General features: G+C 45.1%; 1 protein-coding gene across 1 annotated transcript in view; it reads left to right on the forward strand.

Annotated features, from left to right (window-relative positions):
• ATP2A2 (ATPase sarcoplasmic/endoplasmic reticulum Ca2+ transporting 2) overlaps positions 1–24,687 on the forward strand; it is a 70,424-nt gene extending 45,737 nt beyond the window's left edge. The window contains 15 exon segments of the mRNA XM_009181707.3: positions 185–649; positions 4,970–5,058; positions 5,549–5,651; positions 6,693–6,824; positions 12,319–12,441; positions 12,541–12,593; positions 12,595–12,757; positions 14,278–14,613; positions 15,862–16,082; positions 16,872–17,074; positions 18,533–18,618; positions 18,885–19,018; positions 19,633–19,750; positions 19,836–19,956; positions 23,897–24,687. Coding sequence (XP_009179971.3) covers positions 185–649; positions 4,970–5,058; positions 5,549–5,651; positions 6,693–6,824; positions 12,319–12,441; positions 12,541–12,593; positions 12,595–12,757; positions 14,278–14,613; positions 15,862–16,082; positions 16,872–17,074; positions 18,533–18,618; positions 18,885–19,018; positions 19,633–19,750; positions 19,836–19,956; positions 23,897–23,910 — 2,361 coding nt within the window. The 3' untranslated portion in view covers positions 23,911–24,687.

The following is a 24,687-nucleotide window of genomic DNA, read 5'->3' on the forward strand; positions in this document are numbered from 1 at the left end:
AAGTAAGTACCACATGGAGCATTGCCTGTTGTCACAGTTGTATGGCTGGTTGCTTGAACAGTAGCCAGTGGAAGGCCTAGTAGAATGTGTTGAGAATCTGGGTGCCCTAGTCAAAAATCCAGTGTCAGTATTTAAGTTGGGATGTGGTATTCATCTTGTGACAAGTTCTCTACTTCTGTCCTAGGGTACAAACATTGCTGCTGGGAAAGCTATGGGAGTGGTGGTAGCAACTGGAGTTAACACTGAAATTGGCAAGATCCGGGATGAAATGGTGGCAACAGAACAGGAGAGAACACCGCTTCAGCAAAAACTAGATGAATTTGGGGAACAGCTTTCCAAAGTCATCTCCCTTATTTGCATTGCAGTCTGGATCATAAATATCGGTCACTTCAATGACCCAGTTCATGGAGGGTCCTGGATCAGAGGTGCTATTTACTACTTTAAAATTGCAGTGGCCCTGGCTGTAGCAGCCATTCCTGAAGGTCTGCCTGCAGTCATCACCACCTGCCTGGCTCTTGGAACTCGCAGAATGGCAAAGAAAAATGCTATTGTTCGAAGCCTCCCGTCTGTGGAAACCCTTGGTTGTACTTCTGTTATCTGCTCAGACAAGACTGGTACACTTACAACAAACCAGATGTCAGTCTGCAGGGTAAGAGGAGTAGTTTAGAATATTCCCTGTGGTGGTTCTTTGTTCATCCTACCAATATGCCTTCATGCCATCAAAACTTTTGATTTGTAATTTCATACCTTTCTGTGGGCTGTGTGTATAGCCTGAGCTTAATTTCTAATATTTGAGAGGATCTAATCTTTAATTCCTAAAACTGTTTCACGAAATACAGGACATCTGCATGGCTGATGTACTTGTATTAGATGTAAGAGAATTAGAGAAATTATATTTTCCTTTAATTAAAAAAAAAAGACTGGGCGCGGTGGCTCACGCCTGTAATCCCAGCACTTTGAGAGGCCAAGGCAGATGGATCACCTGAGGTCAGGAGTTTGAGACCAACCTGACTAATATGGTGAAACCCCATCTCTACAAAAAAGACAAAAATTAGCTGGGTGTGGTGGCATGCACCTGTAGTCCCAGCTACTCAGGAGGCTGAAGCAGGAGAATTGCTTGAACCTGGGCGGCAGAGGTTGCAGTGAGCCAAGATCATGCCACTGCACTCAATCCTGGGCGACAAGCAAGACTCCATCTCAAAGAAAAGAAAAAAGACACACAGCTGTGACTCACTTGTAGCCTCAACCTCCCAGGCTCAAGTCCTCCCACCCCAGCCTTGCAAGTAGCTGCAACCACAAGTGCATGACACCATGCCCCACTATTTATTTTTTTATTTTTATTTTTTTTGTAGAGATAGGTTCTCACTATGTCACCAGGCTGGTCTTGAATTCCTGGGCTCAAGTGATCCTCCTGCCTTGGCCTCCCAAAGAGCTGGAATTACAAGCACGAGCCACCACACTCAGCCTCCTTTGTTATTTTCCTGATCCTCTGTCTCTAGGTGTATGTTAACAGACAAGTTCTAGAGAAAGCTGCTAGTTAACCTCTCTACCTGAAGTCCTAGTTGGTTTTTCTATCACATGTTGAATGAAGCATGCTTTTTCCTAAAAAGTAGATACAGTCATCTCTCAGTATTCACTGGAGATTGGTTCCAGGACCTCCCTCAGATTCCAAACTCTGCAGATGCTCAAGTCTCTGAAATGAAATGCTTCAGTACTTGCATATAACCTTGTTCATCCTCCTGTATACTTGAAATCATCTCCAGATTACTTACAATACCTAACGTAATATTATAAATGATATGTAAATAGTTAAACTGTGTTGTTTAGGAAATAATGACAAGAAAAAATTGTACATGTCCAGTATAGACGCAGTTATTTTTCTATCTGCTGTTTAGTTGACAGTGGATGTGGAACCCACAGATACAGAGGGCTGACTAAAATTGCTTTTAACTTGCTTTATTGTGTGTATTCATCATATATACATATATATATAGAGAGAGAGTTTGTTTTCGTTTTGTTTTGTCTTGAGACAGAGTTTCACTCTTATTGCCCAGGCTGTAGTGTGATGGCCCAATCTCAGCTCACTACAACCTCCGCCTTCTGTGTTCAAACAATTCTCCTGCTTCAGCCTCCTGAGTAGCTGGGATTACAGGCATGTGCCCCCCATGCCTGGCTAAGTTTCTGTATTTTTGTAGAGATAGAGTTTCTCCATGTTGGTCAGGCTGGTCTCAAACTCCCGACCTCAAGTGATCCACCCGCCTCCTCGGCCTCCCAAAGTGCTGGGATTATAGGCGTGAGTCCCCTCGCCTGGCCATCGTATATTTTTTGACCACCCTTGGATAAAATAAATGATTTAAACCTGCTGTTAGAAAAGTAACAACTGAATAAATGCAATAATTATACAGCTGAATTATAGGGAAACCTCATATAATATGAGCATTTAATAGCACAGTGTTATGTTTTCTTAGAATGGGCTTGTTAAATAATGCTTCTGTATGATATTGAAAGGATGTAGTTATCTTGGCCTTATCGTCAGGTTTTAGATAATTATTTTTAACATCGGAAATTGTTTTATAATCAGTGAAGCCCTGTGAATTTTTATCTTGCCAATTTTAAGTTCATGATGATTTTTTAGATACAGGTTCTCCCTCCCCCGCAAGCTCCTTGTGAGTCCAAACCCACAGTTAGAATTGACAGAACTGGGGTATTCCAACTTTCAAAGTGAAAAGCTTCTAGGTTTGTCTTAGGTTTCTCCAGGATATTAAGGTGTTTGACTGAGCTACTTAAGTTCTTACTTTTTGGAACCAAAAGGTTGGATGAATTGGCTAAAAGTCAGGTTTATCATACTGGTTGTTTCAGGAAGAGAAAGGGAATTTTCTTATTTACTATTTTGTGTCTCACTTAGCCTGAAAGCGTTAATTCCTCAGAATAGTCTTTATGTCCATGAAAGTAAGCCATGTATAAAACTGTAATTTTTAAAATGTCAGTTTCCCAGTTCATTATAAAAAATTTTTTGTTCTATTCTCCCTTGAATGACTTGACTTAAAATGTTTTAATAAAGAAAAAGCCTGCCTGTTCTGAGTGAAGCTTTACCTCACAACAGAAAGCTGGTGCTAATTGGTATTCTGCAGGCGGCTTCTTGCAGTGGGTATTGCATAACTGTCCTTGACTTAGGAAGATTTTCATCCTGCATATCCTAAATGGTTGACTTGCTCACAGTCAAAAATGTCTAAGTACATTTAGATTTAGCTCATGTAGATTCAAATTCTGAATGTCTTTTAGAATATTTTGGGCTTTTGTATAGACTCAGAGAATTTCACATTTTTGGCTGGGCGCGGTGGTTCACACCTGTAATTTCAGCACTTTGGGAGGCCGAGGCGGGTGGATCACCTGAGGTCAGGCGTTCGAGACCAGCCTGACCAACAGGGAAACCTTGTTTCCACTAATACTACAAAAATTAGCTAGCTGTGGTCGCAGGTGCCTATAATTTCAGCTATTGGGGGGCTGAGGCAGGAGAATCACTTGAACCTGGGAGGTGGAGGTTGCAGTGAGCCAAGTCATGCCATTGCACTCCATCCAGCCTAGGCGACAGAGCGAAACTCCGCCTCAAAAAAAGAGTTATTTTAAAATAAAGATTAATTTCCTTATTGAATGCAAGATAAATTGCTCTGAAATGATGTTCACAACATAGCTTGGTGGTGGTGGTGGTGGTGGTGGTGGTGGTGGTGGTGTTAAGGAGTTTCACTCTGTCGCCCAGGCTGGAGTGCAGTGGCGCAATCTCAGCTCACTGCACCCTCCGCCTCCCAGGTTCAAGCACCTCTCTGCCTCAACCTCCCGAGTAGCTGGGATTACAGGTGCCCACCACCACGCCCGGCTAATTTGTTGTATTTTTAGTAGAGGGGGTTTCACCATCTTTGCCAGGCTGATCTTGAGCTCCTGACCTCGTGATCCACCCACCTTGGCCTCCCAAAGTGCTGAGATTACAGGCGTGAGCCACGACACCCGGCTCAACATGGCCTTTTTAACTGGAGTTTTACATTTTTAAAATTCCCCTTAGAGAATGATTTGATCAGATTATTAATTGCTCATATTTCAGAGAAAGCATGAGAAACTATAGTTTTGACATCACTTTCTGTAATTTTTTCTTTTTAGAGGAGGTTTGAAAACTTTTCATTTGCAAAGAAAACACAAGCCTAAATCTTACTTTTCCAAACTGGGCTTCTGAATTATAATTTGTGATTGCAAATCAAGCAGTGGAAAAATTATCTTTAAGAAAATAGCTTATGTCACTTTAAAAAATAAAATTAATCCTTTCCTAAGCATGCTTCCATCTGTATTGTCTAGGGAACATCAGTTCATTCAGCTCTGCGGGCTCCTTACTGTATACATATAGTTATGCAGCTTCATAGAACATGAGCTATTGCCACAATAAAAATAAGTGGGAAGGAGCAGGGAAGCAGTTTGTCTTATTTTACTCGGGAAATGTTTATGCAACTCTGAAATGTGAGTTTATTCTTCCCAAGCTTTTGTGCTTAGCTCTAAGGCAGGACTGCCTAATACCACTCTCAAAGCCAGCCATTTGAAATCTGGAGTTCTGAGCAATCTAAAGAGTAACTTGTCTCTGGAACTGACCTTTTTGCTGACCGGTAGTCCTCATAACTTGGGTTTTGTGTGGGTTGTTTTGTCTTTGGTGCCACTGCTGCTCATTCATTCAGCACCTCAGTGATGCTGTTTTTCATACTGTTTGATTGGTCGGGGGTGTGATGGGTGAGGCAGTCTAATATAATTAAGCTAGTTAGAGTAAGGGACAGTACTGCTGATGCTGAGTGAGCCTCAGTGAGTTTTATTAAAGTTGTTTTTGTAATGAAAAAGGTTGTTTGCCTTTGTCTTAAGCTAACAAAGGTAGTTTATTTGTGTAGTATTTCTTTAAAATCCCTTTTAAATACTGTGATGCCCTCTACCCCTACAGATGTTCATTCTGGACAGAGTGGAAGGTGATACTTGTTCCCTTAATGAATTTACCATAACTGGATCAACTTATGCACCTATTGGAGAAGTGTGAGTAACCCTCCTCCTCATTTAAAGGATCCCGTGTGGCAGTTTAGTATTTGTGTCGATTTGCAGCATGTCTACAAAGTTAAGACAGCTTTCTGAATGTGGCTCAAGACAACACTTATTACTAAAGTAGTAAATGTTTTTAAAACAGAAACTTTGAAAGATGAAACAAAGGTTATAATCCACTCATCTTTTTGCATCTTCTGGGCTCCAAACTTTCAAGAGGGATCTGTGTGTGTTATTCGCTGATGCCAGTGGTGGAAGAATTGAATTGACTAAGAATTTCTGGTCTTTTTACTGATTGATTTCTGATATCAGAGATGCATTCTCTCTTTTGTTTTTGTCTAATATTGACTCTGGCATCAGATTCTTTGGAATTTTTTCCAGTATATTGTCCCAAAAATTCTGTTTTCATTATTAAACAATTGGGGGGCGGGGGGGAATCAATAGCAGCAACCACACCCTGCTCTAAGAGTGTTTTCTCTTTGGGCAGGCATAAAGATGATAAACCAGTGAAATGTCACCAGTATGATGGGCTGGTAGAATTAGCAACAATTTGTGCTCTTTGTAATGACTCTGCTTTGGATTACAATGAGGTAAGTCTCTTCATAAATTAGAAGAAATGGCTGTTCCTAGTTCAGGGGTGGGGTGGGTGGAATGAAAGTCTAGCCTTCCTTCCTCCCTTTCGAAAGTCACGGGTGCCTGATTTTGTTTCCCCTTTCCATTCAGGACCTTATGGCGGGGCCAGCATGACCTCACCAAAGAAAGCTGAGAGCCTTTCACATATCCTCTGTGACTGAGCATTGCAGTTAGTTAACTAAAAGTTGTAGTATTATGTGATGTTCTTATCTGTTGATAGCATACTTACTATAAATGAATAAAACCCAGGATAGAAAATGCTGTCCTGAAAGCAAAGGGTATGTTTCTGTCTCAAAGGCAAGCCAGTCCCTGTCAGAGACAGAATGTGAACTCTTCAGAATGATAAGCAGTGACATGGAATTACATTATTATGTGAAGGCGCTCTTTGAATTAATAGTGTGATCAGTGGCTTCTTATGTTTGGGTGAAATAATAAATACTGTGATTGATGTCATCTTATGTTTAAGGGAAATGAAAAACCTACTTATTAGAGTAAGATCACATGCATACCTGTACTTTGAGTATGTTTTTAATTATCCGGGTTACCTGTTCCAGAGAAGGATAAAAATGGCCTTACAATAATGTTGTAATAGGGCCGGGCGCGGTGGCTCACGCCTGTAATCCCAGCACTTTGGGAGGCTGAGATGGGCGGATCACGAGGTCAGGAGATCAAGACCATCCTGGCTAACACGGTGAAACCCCATCTCTACTAAAAATACAAAAAATTAGCCGGGCGTGGTGGCAGGCACCTGTAGTCCCAGCTACTTGGGAGGCTGAGGCTGGAGAATGGCGTGAACCAGGGAGGCGGAGCTTGCAGTGAGCCGAGGTCGCGCCACTGCACTCCAGCCTGGGTGACAGAGCGAGACTCCGTCTAAAAAAAAAAAAAAAAAAAAGTTGTAATAGAGGGCAGATTGTGCTTTTGTGGAAAAAAATATTAAAGAGAAATTTATCTATGTACTTCTCCCTTGTTTCTACTTTCTGTGCCTTTAACCAATACAGGCAAAGGGTGTATATGAAAAAGTTGGAGAAGCTACAGAGACTGCTCTCACTTGCCTAGTAGAGAAGATGAATGTATTTGATACCGAATTGAAGGGTCTTTCTAAAATAGAACGTGCAAATGCCTGCAATTCAGTAAGTATTTGAGCCTGGTTTATTGTTCATGCTGCTTATCAGTCGTACTATATACAGTTAGTGTCTGCACTGTCCTACTCTCTTAGAAAACTGATTATAGGCCGGGCGCGGTGGCTCAAGCCTGTAATCCCAGCACTTTGGGAGGCCGAGACGGGTGGATCACGAGGTCAGGAGATCAAGACCATCCTGGCGAACACGGTGAAACCCCGTCTCTACTAAAAAATACAAAAAACTAGCCGGGCGAGATGGCGGGCGCCTGTAGTCCCAGCTACTCGGGAGGCTGAGGCAGGAGAATGGCGTGAACCCGGGAGGCGGAGCTTGCAGTGAGCTGAGATCCGGCCACTGCACTCCAGCCTGGGCGGCAGAGCGAGACTCCGTCTCAAAAAAAAAAAAAAAAAAAAAAAGAAAACTGATTATACCTTATCTCCTCAAACTTACAGTATTTCCTTCCCCATATTCCCTCTCACGTAAGATGCTCTTCCTGGGTATTTGACAAGAAAATAAAAGCAATGAATAGCTAATTTCCATGAGCGACCATCTGTGCCCACAGGGGCTGCCTTCTCCCATAGTGCTGTGAACAGTGTTCTTGCTCCTAGCAGAAGCCACCTCCTCCCAACATCTTTGCTGCATTATTGATTTCCATCTCTACTAGATGTTCTTCAGCATAGGGGAAATAATAGTGTCTTTCTATCTTAAAACTTTCCTTTGACCTTATTTCCCCTGACAGCTATGACACTACCACACTTTCTTTTCCTGTTTAGTTAAACTTTTTTTTTTTTTTTCTCTTTTGAGATGGAGTCTCTCTCTGTTGCCAGGTTGGAGTGCCGTGGCGTGGAGTGCTTGGCTCACTGCAACCTCCGCTGCTCAGGTTCAAGTGATTCTCCTTCCTCAGCCTCCCTAGTAGCTGGGATTACAGGCACACGCCACCACACCTGGCTAATTTTTTGTATTTTTGGTAGAAATGGGGTTTCACCATGCTAGCCAGGCTGGTCTCGAACTCCTGACCTCAGGTGATCCACCCGCCTCGGCCTCCTAAACTGCTGGGATTACAAGCATGAGCCACCGCGCCTGGGCATCAAACATTTCTTAAATCATTTGATGAGACCAGCATAACCAAATACCAAAGGTCAGTGTGGTGGTGGTGGTGGTGGCAGTGGCAGAGGGCACGGACATTGTGCACTATACACTGAACAAATGAGTGGCCTCTGAGCCTTTATCTTTCTGCCTGTCAGAGTCTTTGAGCCAGGGCTCATTCAACCAGCATCACTATGACAAGGGCCAGTAGCAAGGATGGGAGTCTCCACAGTGATTTGGACCTGAGTGTGAGGTTCCTGTCAAAGAGCTGCTACTCCTGCAGTACTGCCCTTAGATTTCTGTGGCCTCACAAGCCTGGGGAGCTTAGACCTCAGTAGAAACACTTTGCAATGGCTGCTGGTGGACACTGGCCATCCATTGAGTCTCTAGCACCTGGATCTCCTTGAAAGACTCGTCCCCCTGCCTGTCACTTGGCTCAGCTTAAGAACTTGAAATGGGCCGAGCGCAGTGGCTCACACCTGTAATCCCAACACTTTGGGAAGCTGAGGCGGGAGAGTCACTTGAGGCCAAGAGTTTAGGTTGCAGCGTCACTGCACTTCAGCGTTACTGCACTTCAGCGTTGGCAGCAGAGCCAGACCCCATCTAAAAAAAACTAAGGCCTGAAGTGGCTCAACTTGAAGGGTAACTCCCTTTATCCTATCCTGGCCAAAGTGGTAGATGATTGCTTGGATGAGAAGCGATATGCGGATAAGATGTTACAATACACAAAGTCTGTGTGGGTCAGTCAGTCATGTGGGTGCCAGGGACAGGTGGGAGAGAAGCAGCAAGCTACAGAAGCAGCTCAAGAATGGGAACTGTGGAAGCTGGATGTATTGGAGGAAGGAGTGTGATGCCCTCAAAGCAGCCGAGGAGGAGCAGAAGGAGCTTAGGGACACAAGTCAGGCTCCCAAAGTCTATGTCTGGTTCTTGACCCCCACATACCACCACTCAGGAAACATCATTCCTGGGCTGTGTGGCGGTAGCAGCTGCTCCTTTTATATGGCAGATGGGCTGATTGCTTGTTGGGCAAGAGCCCTCCTACACTATCTTAAGAGTGAATACCCTCTGTCTGCAGTCCAGGGTCTGCACAGCCACATGGTCCTCTAATAGGTCCACCAGACCATTTGCCTACAAAGAGCCTCATCCTCAGTGCCCACTGTCTCCTAGCTGTGGAGCTTGGATTCCCATGGAATTGGGTTCTGCCGAACATACCTCTTTTTAGCGTCAGACCTACCTGTCTGTCATCACCATGGGGCTGCCAGTCAGTACTTGCGGCCTCTTTATAGGACATTGTTGTAACTTAGGGTTCCCAGGTAGAATAAGGAGCGATGGGAAGGGGAGAGGTCCTGCAGGCCTGAAGGAACAGGTCTGGGGAAGGAGAGGGAAAACTCAGCCTTTTCTAGTTGTCATACAAAGCTGTATAAAGGCAGGCCTCATTTAGCAAAATGATCAGTTGTCACCACGTTTAATGCTTTTTGTATGTCATAAACTGTTTCATCCCTTCCTGAGTGATAACGGTAAATGAGGAGGCATTGTGTCATTGGGGGGTAGTACAGCCTGAGTTGGGTGGGGGAGGAGTATACCTGTTTTCTTCATAACCTCAGATGTCAAGCATTTTAGTGACCACACAGAATCTCAGGATGAAAAGTTCTAGAGCTTCCTGTCCAGCCTGCAGGTAGGGACACGGAGCCCTTCCATGACCTGTGTGGCATGGTCTTCCAGTTAGTGTGAGGCAGCGTTTTGTCTCCTTTGTACTGTCCTGAGAAAACAAAACTCACACTGGAATTGACTGTCTCAGCTGAAGTACAGATTTCCTTTTCAGTAAACTGATACACAATTCGCAAATAGCAATCTCAGAGCCATGAAGGCCTTGGACCACTCCTTTGGCTTCTTCCCTCTACCCATGTGTCTTCCATGAACCCGAAGCAGTCCAGGCTCCTTGCCTCCATTTTAGACCATTCACTCTGCCAGTAAGCAAGTAGGTGGATCCTGGCAGAGCCACGCTGCCTGTGATCTATTAGTTGGTATAACTAAAAATCTGAGGCAACCTGAAAACTGAGTTCACAGATTGAGGGTTTGAGTCGTTTGATTCTAGACCTCTGACTACTTCTGCCCAGTGATGGGAAACAAGTCATGTCATAGGGCTGAACCAGCACTGGCTCACTAGCCAGTGACCACACAAGTACGGGCAACACTCATCCTCATGTCTCCCTGCTCCAGAGCTCCCTTGTCCCATCTTTTTCACATCCCTTCACCAAGGGATCAGAAACAGCTGTCATGCTGCTCGTTCACTAAGGAGTTCCAAACACAAGCTCTTTGCCTCCCTTCCCACTTGAGACAGCAGGAGCCCATGTGTAGTTTAGAAGCAGAGAGAGCAGGTCCAGTGTTTTGGCCCCATGGCTTGTTTGACTAGGTCCGTGGTTCTTGGCCAGCATAGTACTGAAAGAAAGTGATTTCCCTCCCCGACTCCCAGCCCAAGACCTCTCACCTGGGTAGGTTCATGCCTTCCTCAGAAGCATTGTGTGTTCTTCTAGTCATCCCAGTGCCATTAGTGCAAATGCTTAATTGAAACTAAACACACATGTGATTGAGATGATACAGAATCCAGCGTAGCACTCATACCCATTCCTTTGCTGCCTGAGGCAGTTCAGTGGCTGGCAGTCCAGCAGGATTGCTGCAGGGCCCTGATCCCCGTCTAGTCAGTTCAGCAGGCTTCAGTCCTCTCGTAGCGTCCTAGGTTAGATGCTGATGTTCTTGGGAATTTCTGTGATGATTTTTTAAATGTGTGTCAGTGGGAGTAAATTAATGTAATTAACTCCCTACATTAACCAAATTAAGGTGGAAAAAAATGGTAAGATCACCTCAGTAGGTGCATATGATGAAACTCATCTATCACAGCAAACTGAGACTGTAAAAGCATGTCTTCAACGCTGACGGTGTGTTTATACAGAGACCATGCTAACACAACAGAATTCTCACCATTTCTACTCAGTATTATACTGGCATTCCTGGTCTGTGTAATAGGCAAGAAAAGTATAAAAACTGGAAGAGAAGGGGTATCTTTAGTTGTAGGTAATGGTGTAAAGCCAAAGGTTAATTCTCAGTCCTCATCTTACCTATTTTGTTGGTGCTGTCACTTGCTCCCTCTTTGAAGCACCTCTTCACTTATCTTCCATGATCCCACACTTGCTCTCCCTCTCTGGCCTCTCATTCGAGGTCTTCTTAGCTGGGTCTTTCACATAGCACCAGGAGGTGAAGGCCCCATAGTCCTCAGCCATTTCTGTGTATAGTTACTCCCATGATCTCTTCTGGTCTCATGACTATAATCAGTAGCCACTAGCTATCTAAAACTACTTAGAATACTTTAAAAAAAACAAAAACTACTTAGAATACCTAAAAACACTTCCTTAGGTGCCCTAGCCATATTCACTTAAAGTGTTTATCCATCACATGTGACGGCCACATGAACAGTGGCCACAGCACTGCCATCTTTCAGAAGTTCTGGTGGACAGCTCTGCTTGGGGCCATCTCTTCACCTCCGATGTTACCTAGTTCAAGTCAGTGTCATTGTACTGAATGACATTCCTTGTCTCCCTTCAGCCAATTCTTTTGTTTTTTGAGACGGAGTTTGCTCTTTCGTCCAGGGTGGAGTGAAGTGGCGCAATCTCGTCTCGCTAGAATCTCTGCCCCCACTGGCTTTAAGCGATTCTCCTGCCTCAGCCTCCTGAGTAGCTGGGATTATAGGCGCCTGCCACCACACCTGGCTGATTTTTGTAATTTTAGTAGAGACGGTTTCACCGTGTTGGCCAGGCTGGTCTTAAACTGCTGACCTCGGGTGATCCACTGCACCTGACCACCTTCAGCCAATTCTTGACAACTAGAGCTTGAGACCCTCCGTTGTCTTCCTTTTTTACTTGTCATAAAAGCCAAATGCCCCATAATGACTTTTGAGGTATTATGACCTGCTTCTACCGTCTTCTGCCATTACCTGTCTCACCTTTTGCTCATGTAAACTCTGTTCCAGCCACGTTGGCACTCCTTCACCATTCCAGGACTTGCCAGGCTGCACTTCCCATTCTCTGCCTGGTGGGTTTTCACCACCACCCACCGGGTTCATGCACATCTTTTCAGGCCCCATGGGGCCATCTTTATTCAAATGTCACTGTCTTCTGACCACTTTAGGTAACAGTATGATCTGTACATACGCAAATTTTCTCCCCCTTCCCTTTTTCTCCATAGCACTTGTTGCATCTTAGTCTCTCCCCAAAATAGGGGACAAGTTTCATGAGGGCAAAAACTTGTCTGTTTTGTTTATTGCTATATCCCTAGCATCTGTCATGTAATAGGTGCTTACTGTTTGTTAGGTAAAAAAGTTCAGAAATTGCCACCCAGTAGTATTCCATATTTGTTCCCTTTGTAGGTCATTAAACAGCTGATGAAAAAGGAATTCACTCTCGAGTTTTCACGTGACAGAAAGTCAATGTCGGTTTATTGTACACCAAATAAACCAAGCAGGACATCAATGAGCAAGATGTTTGTGAAGGCAAGTATGGCAGATTGCAATTGAGATGTTCTTACCAGGGTTAAGATCCTGGTGAACCAGTAAAACAAAATTGTTGATCTAAATCTGTAACATTTCCAGGGTGCTCCTGAAGGTGTCATTGACAGGTGCACCCACATTCGAGTTGGAGGTACAGGTTCCTATGACCTCTGGAGTCAAACAGAAGATCATGTCTGTCATTCGAGAGTGGGGTAGTGGCAGCGACACCCTGCGATGCCTGGCCCTGGCCACTCACGACAACCCACTAAGAAGAGAAGAAATGCACCTTGAAGACTCTGCCAACTTTATTAAATATGAGGTTAGCTAATAAAAAGTTTCTTTGTCCACACCCGGCACGATTCATTGTGTTTAAACAGTACTCCTTCAAGCAAAAGGTCAAACAGTTCTCACTTTTGCCAAGAAAGAGGTGTGGTTATTTGTTTTTCTCCATGCCAGCTGTGTCACCCTTAAAATTTAGATTGCTGCTTCAAACATACATAGTTAATAATTTCAGGCCGGGCACGGTGGCTCAAGCCTGTAATCCCAGCACTTTGGGAGGCCGAGATGGGTGGATCACGAGGTCAGGAGATGAGACCATCCTGGCTAACGGTGAAACCCCATCTCTACTAAAAATACAAAAACCAGCCAGGCGAGGTGGGCGGGCACCTGTAGTCCCAGCTAGGGAGGCTGAGGAGCTAAAGAAGAGTAAATGCCGGGAGGCGGAGGCTTGCAGTGAGCTGAGATCCGGCCACTGCACTCCAGCCGAGGCGACAGAGCGAGACTCTGTCTCAAAAAAATAATAATAATAATAATAATTTCATAAAAGTCTGTTATTTTCAAAGTAGAATATTTTCAAAGTAGAATAATCAAGATGAGCTTAAATAGGCTTGTAAACCCCATTTTGCAACTCATCTAAATCATGATTTTTTTTTAAGTGGGGATATTTCTAGAATATTCATTAGTTACTGAGGTCAAAGGTCAAGTTGGAGATTCCTTCCACTTTTCTGCTTAGAATAGAATTCTTTAAGATCAAGGATGTGACATCCTAAAGCTGTGAACAAAATGAAGCAGCTTTGGTATTGTGGGCTCAGAATAGCACAAGAGTTAAAGAATGGTTTGGTAACAGGAGTGTAGTGGTATTTTTTTCCCTCACAAGAAAATGCAAGAAACCCCAGCCAGGCTGGTGGCTCCATGTAATCCCAACTGGGAGGCGAGGCGGGTGGATCGAGGTCAGGAGATCGAGACCATCCTGGCTAACATGGTGAAACCGATCTCTACTAAAATACAAAAACTAGCCGGGGTGAGGTGGGGATGTCTGTAGTCCCAGCTACTTGGGAGGCTGAGGAGGCCAGAAGATAGTGAACCTGGGCCAGGCTTGAAATGCGGCTAGGAATCCAAGCCTGCCTCCATCTCGACTCGGCGAAACCCTCAAAAATACAGGGCAGCTGCGGCATGGCCATCCTAAATCAGCACTGGGAGGCCGAGGCTGGCACATCACCTGAGGTTGGGAGTTCGAGACCAGCCTGACTAACATGGAGAAGCCACGTCCCTACTAAAAATACAAAATTAGCCAGGTGTGGTGGAGCATACCTGTAGTCTCAGCTACACTGGAGGCTGAGGCAGGAGAGTTGCTTAAACCCGGGAGGCGGAGGTTGCCATGAGCTGAGATTGTGCCATAGCACTCCAGCTTGGGCAACAAGAGTGAAGCTCCGCCTCAGAAAAAAAAAAAAAAAAAAGAAAATGCAGAAGCCTGTCTCAATGTTTAACTGGGCATTTTTCAAACTGGGGGACAAAACCTAGAATTTGCCACTTTTATTTAAAGTGATGTTCTTATTTTAGACCAATCTGACCTTTGTTGGCTGCGTGGGCATGCTGGATCCTCCAAGAATCGAGGTGGCCTCCTCCGTGAAGCTGTGCCGGCAAGCAGGCATCCGGGTCATCATGATCACTGGGGACAACAAGGGCACTGCTGTGGCCATCTGTCGCCGCATCGGCATCTTCGGGCAGGATGAGGATGTGACGTCAAAAGCTTTCACAGGCCGGGAGTTTGATGAACTCAACCCCTCTGCCCAGCGAGATGCCTGCCTGAACGCCCGCTGTTTTGCTCGAGTTGAACCCTCCCACAAGTCTAAAATTGTAGAATTTCTTCAGTCTTTTGATGAGATTACAGCTATGGTGAGCATGTTTGAACATGTACAGGTGACTCGGGCTACACAAGCACACAGTGAACTCTAATTTTGACCACTGGATTTTTTTGTCAGTTTCCTAATTTGGAATTTGTCATGATTTGGGTATTTTCTCTAGAATTCAGTGAATCAGTGATTGGCATGTTGTGTGCTACTTGCAGGGAAGATCCTAGAGTCGTTTAAAACCCCGAAGGGCCTTCCAGATCAATCCCAGAGGAACAATCTGGTGATCTAGTCTCTTTTTTAAAGGAGACGTGTTTTTATCTTAAGTTTTCCAAAAATTGAGGATGTAATCAGTCTGTCACCCTGTGTTTGGATTGCCCTGCTTTTAAGTTGGATGTTCTTTAAGAGCTGGCTGTTAATGAAGCATTTCCAGTATTCTTCCCCTCACCTGATTTTCATCCAGATATATTATGTTAAATTTACTTTCTTCTCTTTAAAAAAAATACTAGTTTTGAAACATACTGTAAGTGTACTTTCCTCTCCCCCAGAGGTAACTGAAGTTGGAATTCAGCAAAAATATTAAGAACATGGGAGTGCTGTTTTTGTGTCTGTAGACAATATTATTTTTGCATGTTTCTGAAGACATATTTTTTGGCCGAGTACAGTGGCTCACGTCTGTAACCCCAACACTTAGGAGACCAAGGCAGGTGAATCACTTAGGGTCAGGAGTTCAACACCAGCCTGGCCAACATGGTGAAACCCCTTCTCTACTAAAAATACAAAAAATTACTGGGTGTGGTGGTGGGCACCTGTAATCCCAGCTACTTGGGAGACTGAGGCAGGAGAACCACTGGAACCGAGGAGGCGGAAGCTGCAGTGAGCCGAGAGTGCGCCACTGCCCTACAGCCTGGACGACAGAGTAGGACTCCATCTCAGAAACATAAAAATTTGCATATTTTTGCGATCTTCACCTTTCTACTTAAAATTTATCCATGTGGATACAAGTACTTCCTCTTGACTGCCACATAGGTTCTGTTTTTGTTTTTAGTAAGATAATACAGATAAATTTGAAGTCCCCTTTGTCCCACTTCAGTAAACTTATTTGGTAATTTTACATTTCCTAGGTAAAATGTGTTTTGTGACACCAACTTAAGAAACAAAAATTTTATAACTCTTTGTCAAGAGACCTACAGCTCTATTCATTTTCCTCCTGGTTCCCATTCAGTGGGCTTTTGCCCAGGGGTGTGAGTGTGGCATGCCAACTGGCTGACCCAACCATTGCTTTCCCTTTCAGACTGGTGATGGCGTGAACGATGCTCCTGCTCTGAAGAAATCTGAGATTGGCATTGCTATGGGCTCTGGCACTGCGGTGGCTAAAACTGCCTCTGAGATGGTCTTGGCGGATGACAACTTCTCCACCATAGTGGCTGCCGTTGAGGAGGGGCGGGCAATCTACAACAACATGAAACAGTTCATCCGCTACCTCATCTCGTCCAACGTTGGGGAAGTTGTCTGGTAGGTCTCTGTGACAGCATCACTTACTATATGCCTTTATCTAAATGGGTCGTGGAGCCCAGTTCTCCCAGTTTGCTCTCCAGATTGCAGCAGCTTTGGTCTTTGTGCCTGAGTTGGAAGAGGGGAGTGGGCAAGACAGAAATGCCTTATGGAAGCAGTGGTGCTTTGGCCCTCGGGAGGGTTGTCTGCAGCTGCCGCAACATGCAAAGAATCCTCTTTAACATGAAACTGAGCTTAAATTAACCAGATAGTCATGTGAAATTCTTGCCCTCCAAAAGTTGGCTTTATCTCAGTCAGCTTATTTTTTTATTTTTATTTATTTTTTTGAGACAAGTCTCACTGTCACCCAGGCTTCAGGCAGTGGCACGATCTCAGCTCACTGCCCTCTCCACCTCCTGGGTTCAAGCCTTCCAAACAGCTGGGGTTACAGGCATGTGCCACCACTCCTGGCCAGTTTTTTGTATTTTAGTAGAAATGAGGTTTCACCATGTTGCCCAGGCTGGTCTCTTAACTACTGAGCTCTGGTAGTCTGCCCATCTTGGCTTCCCATAGTGCTGGGATTATAGGCATAAGCCACCACACCCGGCCTCAGTCATCTGAATTTAAGTAATAAACTAAGTAAAAGTGAACTTTAATTCAAAATTGGGTATAAGTGTTTTATGGATTACCTGAAGTTATTTAATCGTTGTTATCATTTATTTTTCTGGAGGAGGAGGGGGTGATGATGCTCTTTAAATAGTGGCCAGAAGTCATTTGGGCTCTCTGTCTTCTTTTCTTGATTGGAAACAGTATTTTCCTGACAGCAGCCCTTGGATTTCCTGAGGCTTTGATTCCTGTTCAGCTGCTCTGGGTCAATCTGGTGACAGATGGCCTGCCTGCCACTGCACTGGGGTTCAACCCTCCTGATCTGGACATCATGAATAAACCTCCCCGGAACCCAAAGGAACCATTGATCAGCGGGTGGCTCTTTTTCCGTTACTTGGCTATTGGCTGTGAGTACAATTTTTTTATATTACTGATGTTTAAACAAAATGTTTGTGATCTGAAATTTTGTAAATTCATCCCTTAAAAGCATATTTTTTCTTCTATCCCTGTATAGGGTAGCAAAAGACAGAGATGCCTTCTTACAGTTCGATGAACTATACACCCAATTTACTAAAGTCCTTTCACAGTTCCAGTTTGAGCATCCTGCCCTTCCTGGGGCTTTTGTGAATGAGCAATTAAACATCAGCATTTTCAGATTTAGCCCTGTGTGCAAAGGGATAAGAATGATTCATGCTGGGTTCTGCCTTCTAAGAGTTCATAGGTGGGATTTGAATAGATAATTGTCACCAAGATAAAAAATGTAGTCCCTGTTTCCATAAGTAAGAGAAGGACTGCGCAGTGGCTGTTCCCTTTTATACATAGATCATCTATTTAGCCCTCATATTCCTCACCCCAGGTGCCGTTGGTTCTTCCACATTTCATAGATTGGGAAAGTAAGGTGAAATCACTTCCCTGGGATCCCATAGGAAGGCATTGTGTTTTCATAATATATTCACATGACTTAAAATTCAAAAAGCACACAATGGCATAGAGTTGAAAGGGTTTGGGCCAGTCACTTCCCTCTGGCGTTGAGGTGCTCATGTACCCTGTGCCCTTCCAGAAAGATTGCAGCATGCTGTGCGCACCTCCATGCTGACCCTTGTCTTGCCTTCTTCCTGCTTGTCAGATTCTTCCATATCTGGACATGCGTAGCGCCTCATCCTTGCAGCCAGCAGCCTTCATGCTCCATTATAATTCGTGGGTTAGTGGGTATATGCACTTGTTATTTTTGGTGCTACCACATGGGGATATTCACCTCATCTGTATTCTGTGTATTCTCTGCTGCACCTTGTTGCTTCTTTGCCGTAAACTTCCTAAACTCAAAGCTAATACTGGGGGAAATCCCAGGAGCTGCTGAGGGCAGGGCCATGCTGCTCAGTGTTCCACCCTAGCTCCTGACGGCATTTCCCTAGAAAGCTGCTGCTGGCCCTCTAATGGAGCAAATAAATCTGTGTACAAGTAGCAGCATTAGTTTGCCCAAAAGTCATGGTGTGATCTAGTCTCCCAACACTGTGCAGCCTTACGTGGAGGACACACACACTTGCAGCCTTGAAGTACTACCTGCTGAGAGGAGAAGGCATGGCAAGGGGAAAGGTTGGCACAGGATGGAGCAAGTGCTTTTTCTCACACATTCTGGAGGAAAAGTTATCCAGTTCTTACGTACCAGAAATACCCCTATCCTTCAGAAACCAGGGTCTAGTTGCTCTGGCTACCAGGCGTGAGCAGGTGGTGGTATCACCACAGGCTCCGGTTACCGTTACCGTCCCATGTCTTTAATCTTCATCCTTGTGGGGATTGGCCTGCATGGCCTCGGTGGCAGCGAGCCCTGCAGAGGCAAGTGCATCAGCGTCGTTATTTGTTCCCAGGTTACGTTGGCGCTGCTACCGTGGGTGCTGCTGCATGGTGGTTCATTGCTGCTGACGGTGGTCCAAGAGTGACCTTCTACCAGCTGGTACTCAGTCACTTTTCTTTTTGTACCTTACATGAGAAGTGTTGTGAGGCCTTGACCTTTCTGTAGTTTGGGTATCTATCAAATCATCTTAAGACTCAAATGATAAACAGCTACATCTTTCTGAAGGACCAGGGCTTCTCTGAGAAATTGGGGTGAACCTTTTGGCTGGCTCTGCACTCAGGCTGGTCTGTGCTAGGCTTGGTATGGGGTTGGTGCCTGGACTTGGAAAATACACTAGGCTGATAGGAATTTGGATTTTCTTGCAGAGTCATTTCCTACAGTGTAAAGAGGACAACCCGGACTTTGAAGGCGTGGATTGTGCAATCTTTGAATCCCCATACCCGATGACAATGGCGCTCTCTGTTCTAGTAACTATAGAAATGTGTAACGCCCTCAACAGGTTAGTGCACCTTCACGGCAGGCTGAGGCGAGCATGCTGCCAGGGCACTGGGGAATTGTGTGTAGTCACGGTTGATTAAGGATCACAGGACAGTTCTTCCCTTCCAAAAAGAAAGGAGAACAGGCAACACCAGTTTTAAAAGCATGAGCTGTCGTCACCTCCAGGAAGTAGTGGGAGTGCTTAGCCCTGTGTTTCTTTGGAGCTCTTCCTTAAAAGAAACTGTGGGGGGCCAAAAATAGGAACTTTGGTACCCCTGTATGCCAGCACCCACAGGGAAGGAACCTCACCCTTTCACACAAATGGTACCATCCAATTAAGCCCGTGACAAAAATGGAAATTTCTAAATAGCCCATGTCTCCAGGGCAATTGGGAACAGCTTTGAACCCACTAAGATGGGGTCTGCTATGCCAGAACATAGACATACAACTCAGTTTGTCTTACATTAGGACATTCTCTTCAGCTTTGCCACTGTAGAAAGTTAGTGGAGTTAGGTCAGCGGATGGTGCCAGATTAATAGCCACCTTACTGAAGTGTAGTCCAACAGGGTCTTACTACCACTGTGACATGTGCCTTGCCTTTGAGGGTACGTTCCCCTACCTCTCCTTGCTCTGCAGCTTGTCCGAAAACCAGTCCTTGCTGAGGATGCCCCCCTGGGAGAACATCTGGCTCGTGGGCTCCATCTGCCTGTCCATGTCACTCCACTTCCTGATCCTCTATGTCGAACCCTTGCCAGTAAGTGGTTGGGTGAGGCTTGGGCTGGGGACCAGCCACCTTCCTGGGGAGACTGGAGGCGTGACGCATCCTCTCTGTGTGTCAGCTCATCTTCCAGATCACACCGCTGAACGTGACCCAGTGGCTGATGGTGCTGAAAATCTCCTTGCCCGTGATTCTCATGGACGAGACGCTCAAGTTTGTGGCCCGCAACTACCTGGAACCTGGTAAAGAGTGTGTGCAGCCTGCCACCAAATCCTGCTCGTTCTCGGCATGCACCGATGGGATTTCCTGGCCGTTTGTGCTGCTCATAATGCCCCTGGTGATCTGGGTCTATAGCACAGACACTAACTTTAGTGATATGTTCTGGTCTTGACTGACAGTTTTCCATAAAGAAGATGTTTAACTTAATCAATTAATTTTTTTATTGTTTAAAGCAACTGTCTATTTCTGCTGAATTTTCACATGAACATACTGGCTGGTGATGGAGGTTTCATACTCTAGATTTTGTTTTGCTTTTTCTGACTCCAGTGGGGCAAGATTTTCCTTTTTTATACACATAATTAAAGTGTCCATTGACATGTACAGAGAACTAACACTATTTTATGCAAATATTTTTTTGTAGATGAAAAAGCATGTACAGTGTTCTGTTTAATACTCATCCTTGTATAAAAAAAAAAATAGTTGAGCCAGCAGACATTGTCAGCAAATTAATTGGCAGCAGATTTTAGGAAATGAATGTGTGTGGTTTTTTTCCTAAAACTAAATAGCATGTATTGTGTCTTTTGCATGATGATCTGGATTTAATTTGGTATCAGAGTCTAATTTTTATTCATAAGCCAATTTTTCTGCACTGAGCAGAGTCTTGCTACCTCAGTCAGTATTGTTTTGGTTTGCTACTTCCCTCACCCACTTCGGCCTCCGTTCACCCCATCCCACCCCCCCACCTCTCCCCACCTCACCCCTGCCCTGCTTGGCTGCTGCTTTAGGATTACGATGGTTTGTTCAGTTTACATCAGTTTTAATGAGAGGTATGCCTGTACTCGCTTGTGCAGAAAACATTGTTTCAGATTCAATCGACTGGGTTTATGTCCCTTCACATAGTTTTTAAGGTTATTTATTTAAATGTCTAATGTATTTTATTGTAACAGACATTGTTTTGCCAACATTGCCTATTTCAGTGGCACATCACAATCTAGTTTTAAAAAAATAAAACATTTTAAATGGACAGAGAAAAATAACTGTCTTGTCTTTAACTCTTAAGTGGCTTACCTGGGACTAACAGACATGTCCAACTTTCTCTCCAGTTCTTAGCTCAGAACTTTAGTTGTACTCTGCTTGAGGGGAAGAAGGCTCCTGCTCTGCTGCGTAGGTAGTCATAGGAATTGTATTCTTAATGTACAGGCACTAATTGTCATCTGTGGTGTACATTTTATGCAAGTTTCTGCTGGCCTGGTGTAGAGAACATAAGGGCAAGTGTGCGTGTGTATGTGTGTGTTTTGTAAAATCTGTAAATAGCACATGACCAAATGAACATATTGTATAGAACTATTTTTATTTGAATGTGGCACTAACCACCACCACCGTTACTACGATCAATGTTTGCGCATGTTCAAGATGAGTCTCACCAACAGTGTGTAAGTCATTAACAGTCCTAACTGTGGTGTTTTCCTCCAATGCCTTCCAACATCCATCAACTAACGTGAGTATTTTCTTCCCTGGGATTTGGATGCTTTAGCCTAAAGGTGACTGCTACCAAGTGAGATAACTGTATGTCACTAACTTATAAGCCACCCCCATGTCAGAGGCTGCTGTGCTCCCTGATGCCCTGTGAGCAGCGGGGTTGCCTGTGGCACCTGCCATGTGACTTGGGTGCGGCATCAGCTGGCTGGAGGTGTGGCTTTCATAGACCTCCACAGGCTGCCTAGGACAGCGGCTCCACAAGATGACCGGGAGGGCCCAAGCCAGGCAAAAGCCAGAGTGGGGAGAGGCATTTCAGCCAGACCAACAGGCTGAAGGAGCTGTGCCGTCTGTAGTGCTAAAATGAGGGTTCACAGCTGCCAGGAATCATCCCAGAACATTGCTACTTGTTCATTAAAAAGCTAAAAACTAGTGAAAGCAAGTAACTGAACCAGTGAACTCTGGGTATCAGTGGGTTCATCTTAAATAGGCCACTTCCCCACTCCCCCACCCCCCTTGCTTGGTCTTGTCCTTTGTGGCTAAGACGTATCACTCCAGGGGATGTTAAAGCACAGTTAGTAGGACATGGCTCTGCACAGCCCAAAAACCAGCTTACTCCTTAGCCCAGGGTGTGAGGCCTCGACTATATTCTTGAAAATGTACTTAGGCTCTCGTTACTGGGATGACCAGTAAATGTAATGCAGATGGAGTTTGGGGAGGGTTAGGAGACATCAAGCAGGACAAGGTGCTGCTTAGTTCAGAGGGCTACGTTCAAGGGGTGGAGGTGGAACCTGGAGACTGACTCTTAAAAGCACACTCCGTGGCTGGAAATGTGGTGGCTCATGCCTGTAGTTGCAGCCCTTTGGGGGCCACAGCAGAAGGATTGCTTGAGCCCAGGTATTCAAGGCAAATCAGGCTTACTGTGAGGCCTCCAAGGCTGCTTGCAGGCAGCTGTGGCTCTCGGGAAGGGAGGCTGCTTTGCCCAGCAGGGAACATTTGGGGCAGGGGGTAAATTTTGCCAGTTTGAGCATCATGAGGTGTAACAAGAAATGGGTTGAATGGGCCAAATGCAAGGAATGCATCTCTGGGCTGCAAACTGACTTGAGTGCTGCACTATTACTATTCAATGCAAACAAAACTCAGCTTTTCCTGACTCAGTTCCTTGACCTAGTGGCCTTTACAAAAAGTGTAGTGTGGCCTGCTGTCACACAGCCCCTGGCTAGCTTCATGGTTTCTCAGCTTCAGACCCCTCCCGCCCACAGAGGAGCCCATGGAGGGGCCCACTTCCCTTGGCCCAGACAGCTGGGAGCGGGTTAGGCCCACTGCTGCTTTGATTAGGGCCACTTGGTCCATTTCACTGTAAGGCTTTGCCGGGTGAAAACATTTCAGCATCTCCTCAGGTCAATCCATAAAGACCAGGTCCAGCACCGTGGTCTTAGCGCATCCCTGGCCTCAGGCCCTCACCCAGCAGTGAGGCAGCAACTGCCCAGCCCCACAGTGCACCTACTGTCAGGCGGCTCTTGTTTGAAACTCAGTTCCACATTCTTTCCTGATGGGCAGGTGGCTGAAGGCCCAGCCATCAGTGTCACTTGTTGCCACCCTGTGCCTCCCCTGGCCTCTTTGAGCTTTGCCCAGAACAACAACAATCTCATACATAACCTAACTGGGAAATCATTACTGCAGAATGCAGATGATCCATTCTGGAGGAAGCCGTCCCTTGAGCTCAGTGAGCGCCCAGGCAAGCAGGGCATCTGGCCGACTTCCCTCACAACAGCTGCTCCCACATCCCCCTGGACTGGAGCCTCAGCCTTTATTGAGGCAGGCAGACCTCAGGAGATCTGAGACCACAAGCATTAGCTCAGTGTCTACCAAGCATCTAGCCACTGCCCAGGTCCAGAGCATACCACGTCTGCAGTGCCCGTGAGCAGAGGCAGCAGTTGCGCTGTGACTGTAACCACCAAATTGTCCAAACACCCCCTGCAGTTAGCAAGAAGGGTAGGCTTCACCCTCCCTTACTGAGGAGAATGATGTGGAGGAGTTGCCCCTCTAGGGCTAGGCAAGGCAGGCCAGCAGCCAGAGGCCGGGTGCCCACAGGGCAGGGACAGGAAGGCTGTGCTGCTACTGGCTGCTCACTTCATCAACCTCACCCTCTGCACCACTAACCAAGACCTTGTCCTTTTGCCTGTCTCGCTGCTTTCATACCTGCAATGATTGTGTCTGCCTCATGGGATTTTCCTCCAGAACCTTTATTCTGTAGCCAGACGACACGAGGAGTCTGTGTCACTGAGCCAGTGCTTCTAGATGCTACCCTGTGTGGGCGGCGCCTCAGGGACAGTAAATCAGAAATGCTGGTCTTGAAACCTTGAAAAGATCAAGCTGAATGTTCCTTTTCATCTGTCGCTATTGATCTTCATCTATTTAAATAGGTATTCTAACGTTTCCTCCCTGTATTTCATGAAGCTGATTTCCTCTCTCTTTCCTTTTCAGCAATACTGGAGTAACCGCTTCCTAAACCATTTTGCAGAAATGTAAGGGTGTTCGGTTGCGTGCATGTGCGTTTTTAGCAACACATCTACCAACCCTCTGCATGATTGATGTTGGGGAAAAAGAAAAGTAAAAAAGTTCCCAACTCACTGTGTGTTATGTGGAGGAAATGTGTATTACCAATGGGGTTGTTAGCTTTTAAATCAAAATAATGATTACAAATGTACAATTTAGCTTAATCAGAAAGCCTCTGCAGAGAAGTTTGGTTTCTTTGCTGCAAGAGGAATGAGGCTCTGAAACCTTATCTAAGAACTTGGAAGCCGTCAGCCAAGTCGCCACATTTCTCTGCAAAATGTCATAGTTTATATAAATGTACAGTATTCAATTGTAATGCATGCCTTCAGTTGTAAGTAGCCAGATTCCTCTCCAGTGACATTGGAACATGCTACTTTTTAATTGGCCCTGTACAGTTTGCTTATTTATAAATTCATTAAAAACACTACAGGTGTTGAATGGTTAAAGTGTAGGCCTCCAGTTTTCAGTTATTTTCTGAGTGTGTAGACAGCTATTTCGCACTATATTAAATGTAACTTATTTAATGAAATCAGAAGTAGACAGGTGTTGGTGCAATACAAATATTGTGATGCATTTATCTTAATAAAATGCTAAATGTCAATTTATCACAACGCATGTTTGACTTTAGACTGTAAATAGAGATCAGTTTGTTTCTTTCTGTGCTGATAACAGCGTGGCACAGACATGGTTTCAGGTAAATAAATCTATTCTATGATAAA

This window comes from Papio anubis, chromosome 9 (genome assembly GCF_008728515.1).
Source record: "Papio anubis isolate 15944 chromosome 9, Panubis1.0, whole genome shotgun sequence".
Lineage (NCBI taxonomy): Eukaryota > Metazoa > Chordata > Mammalia > Primates > Cercopithecidae > Papio > Papio anubis.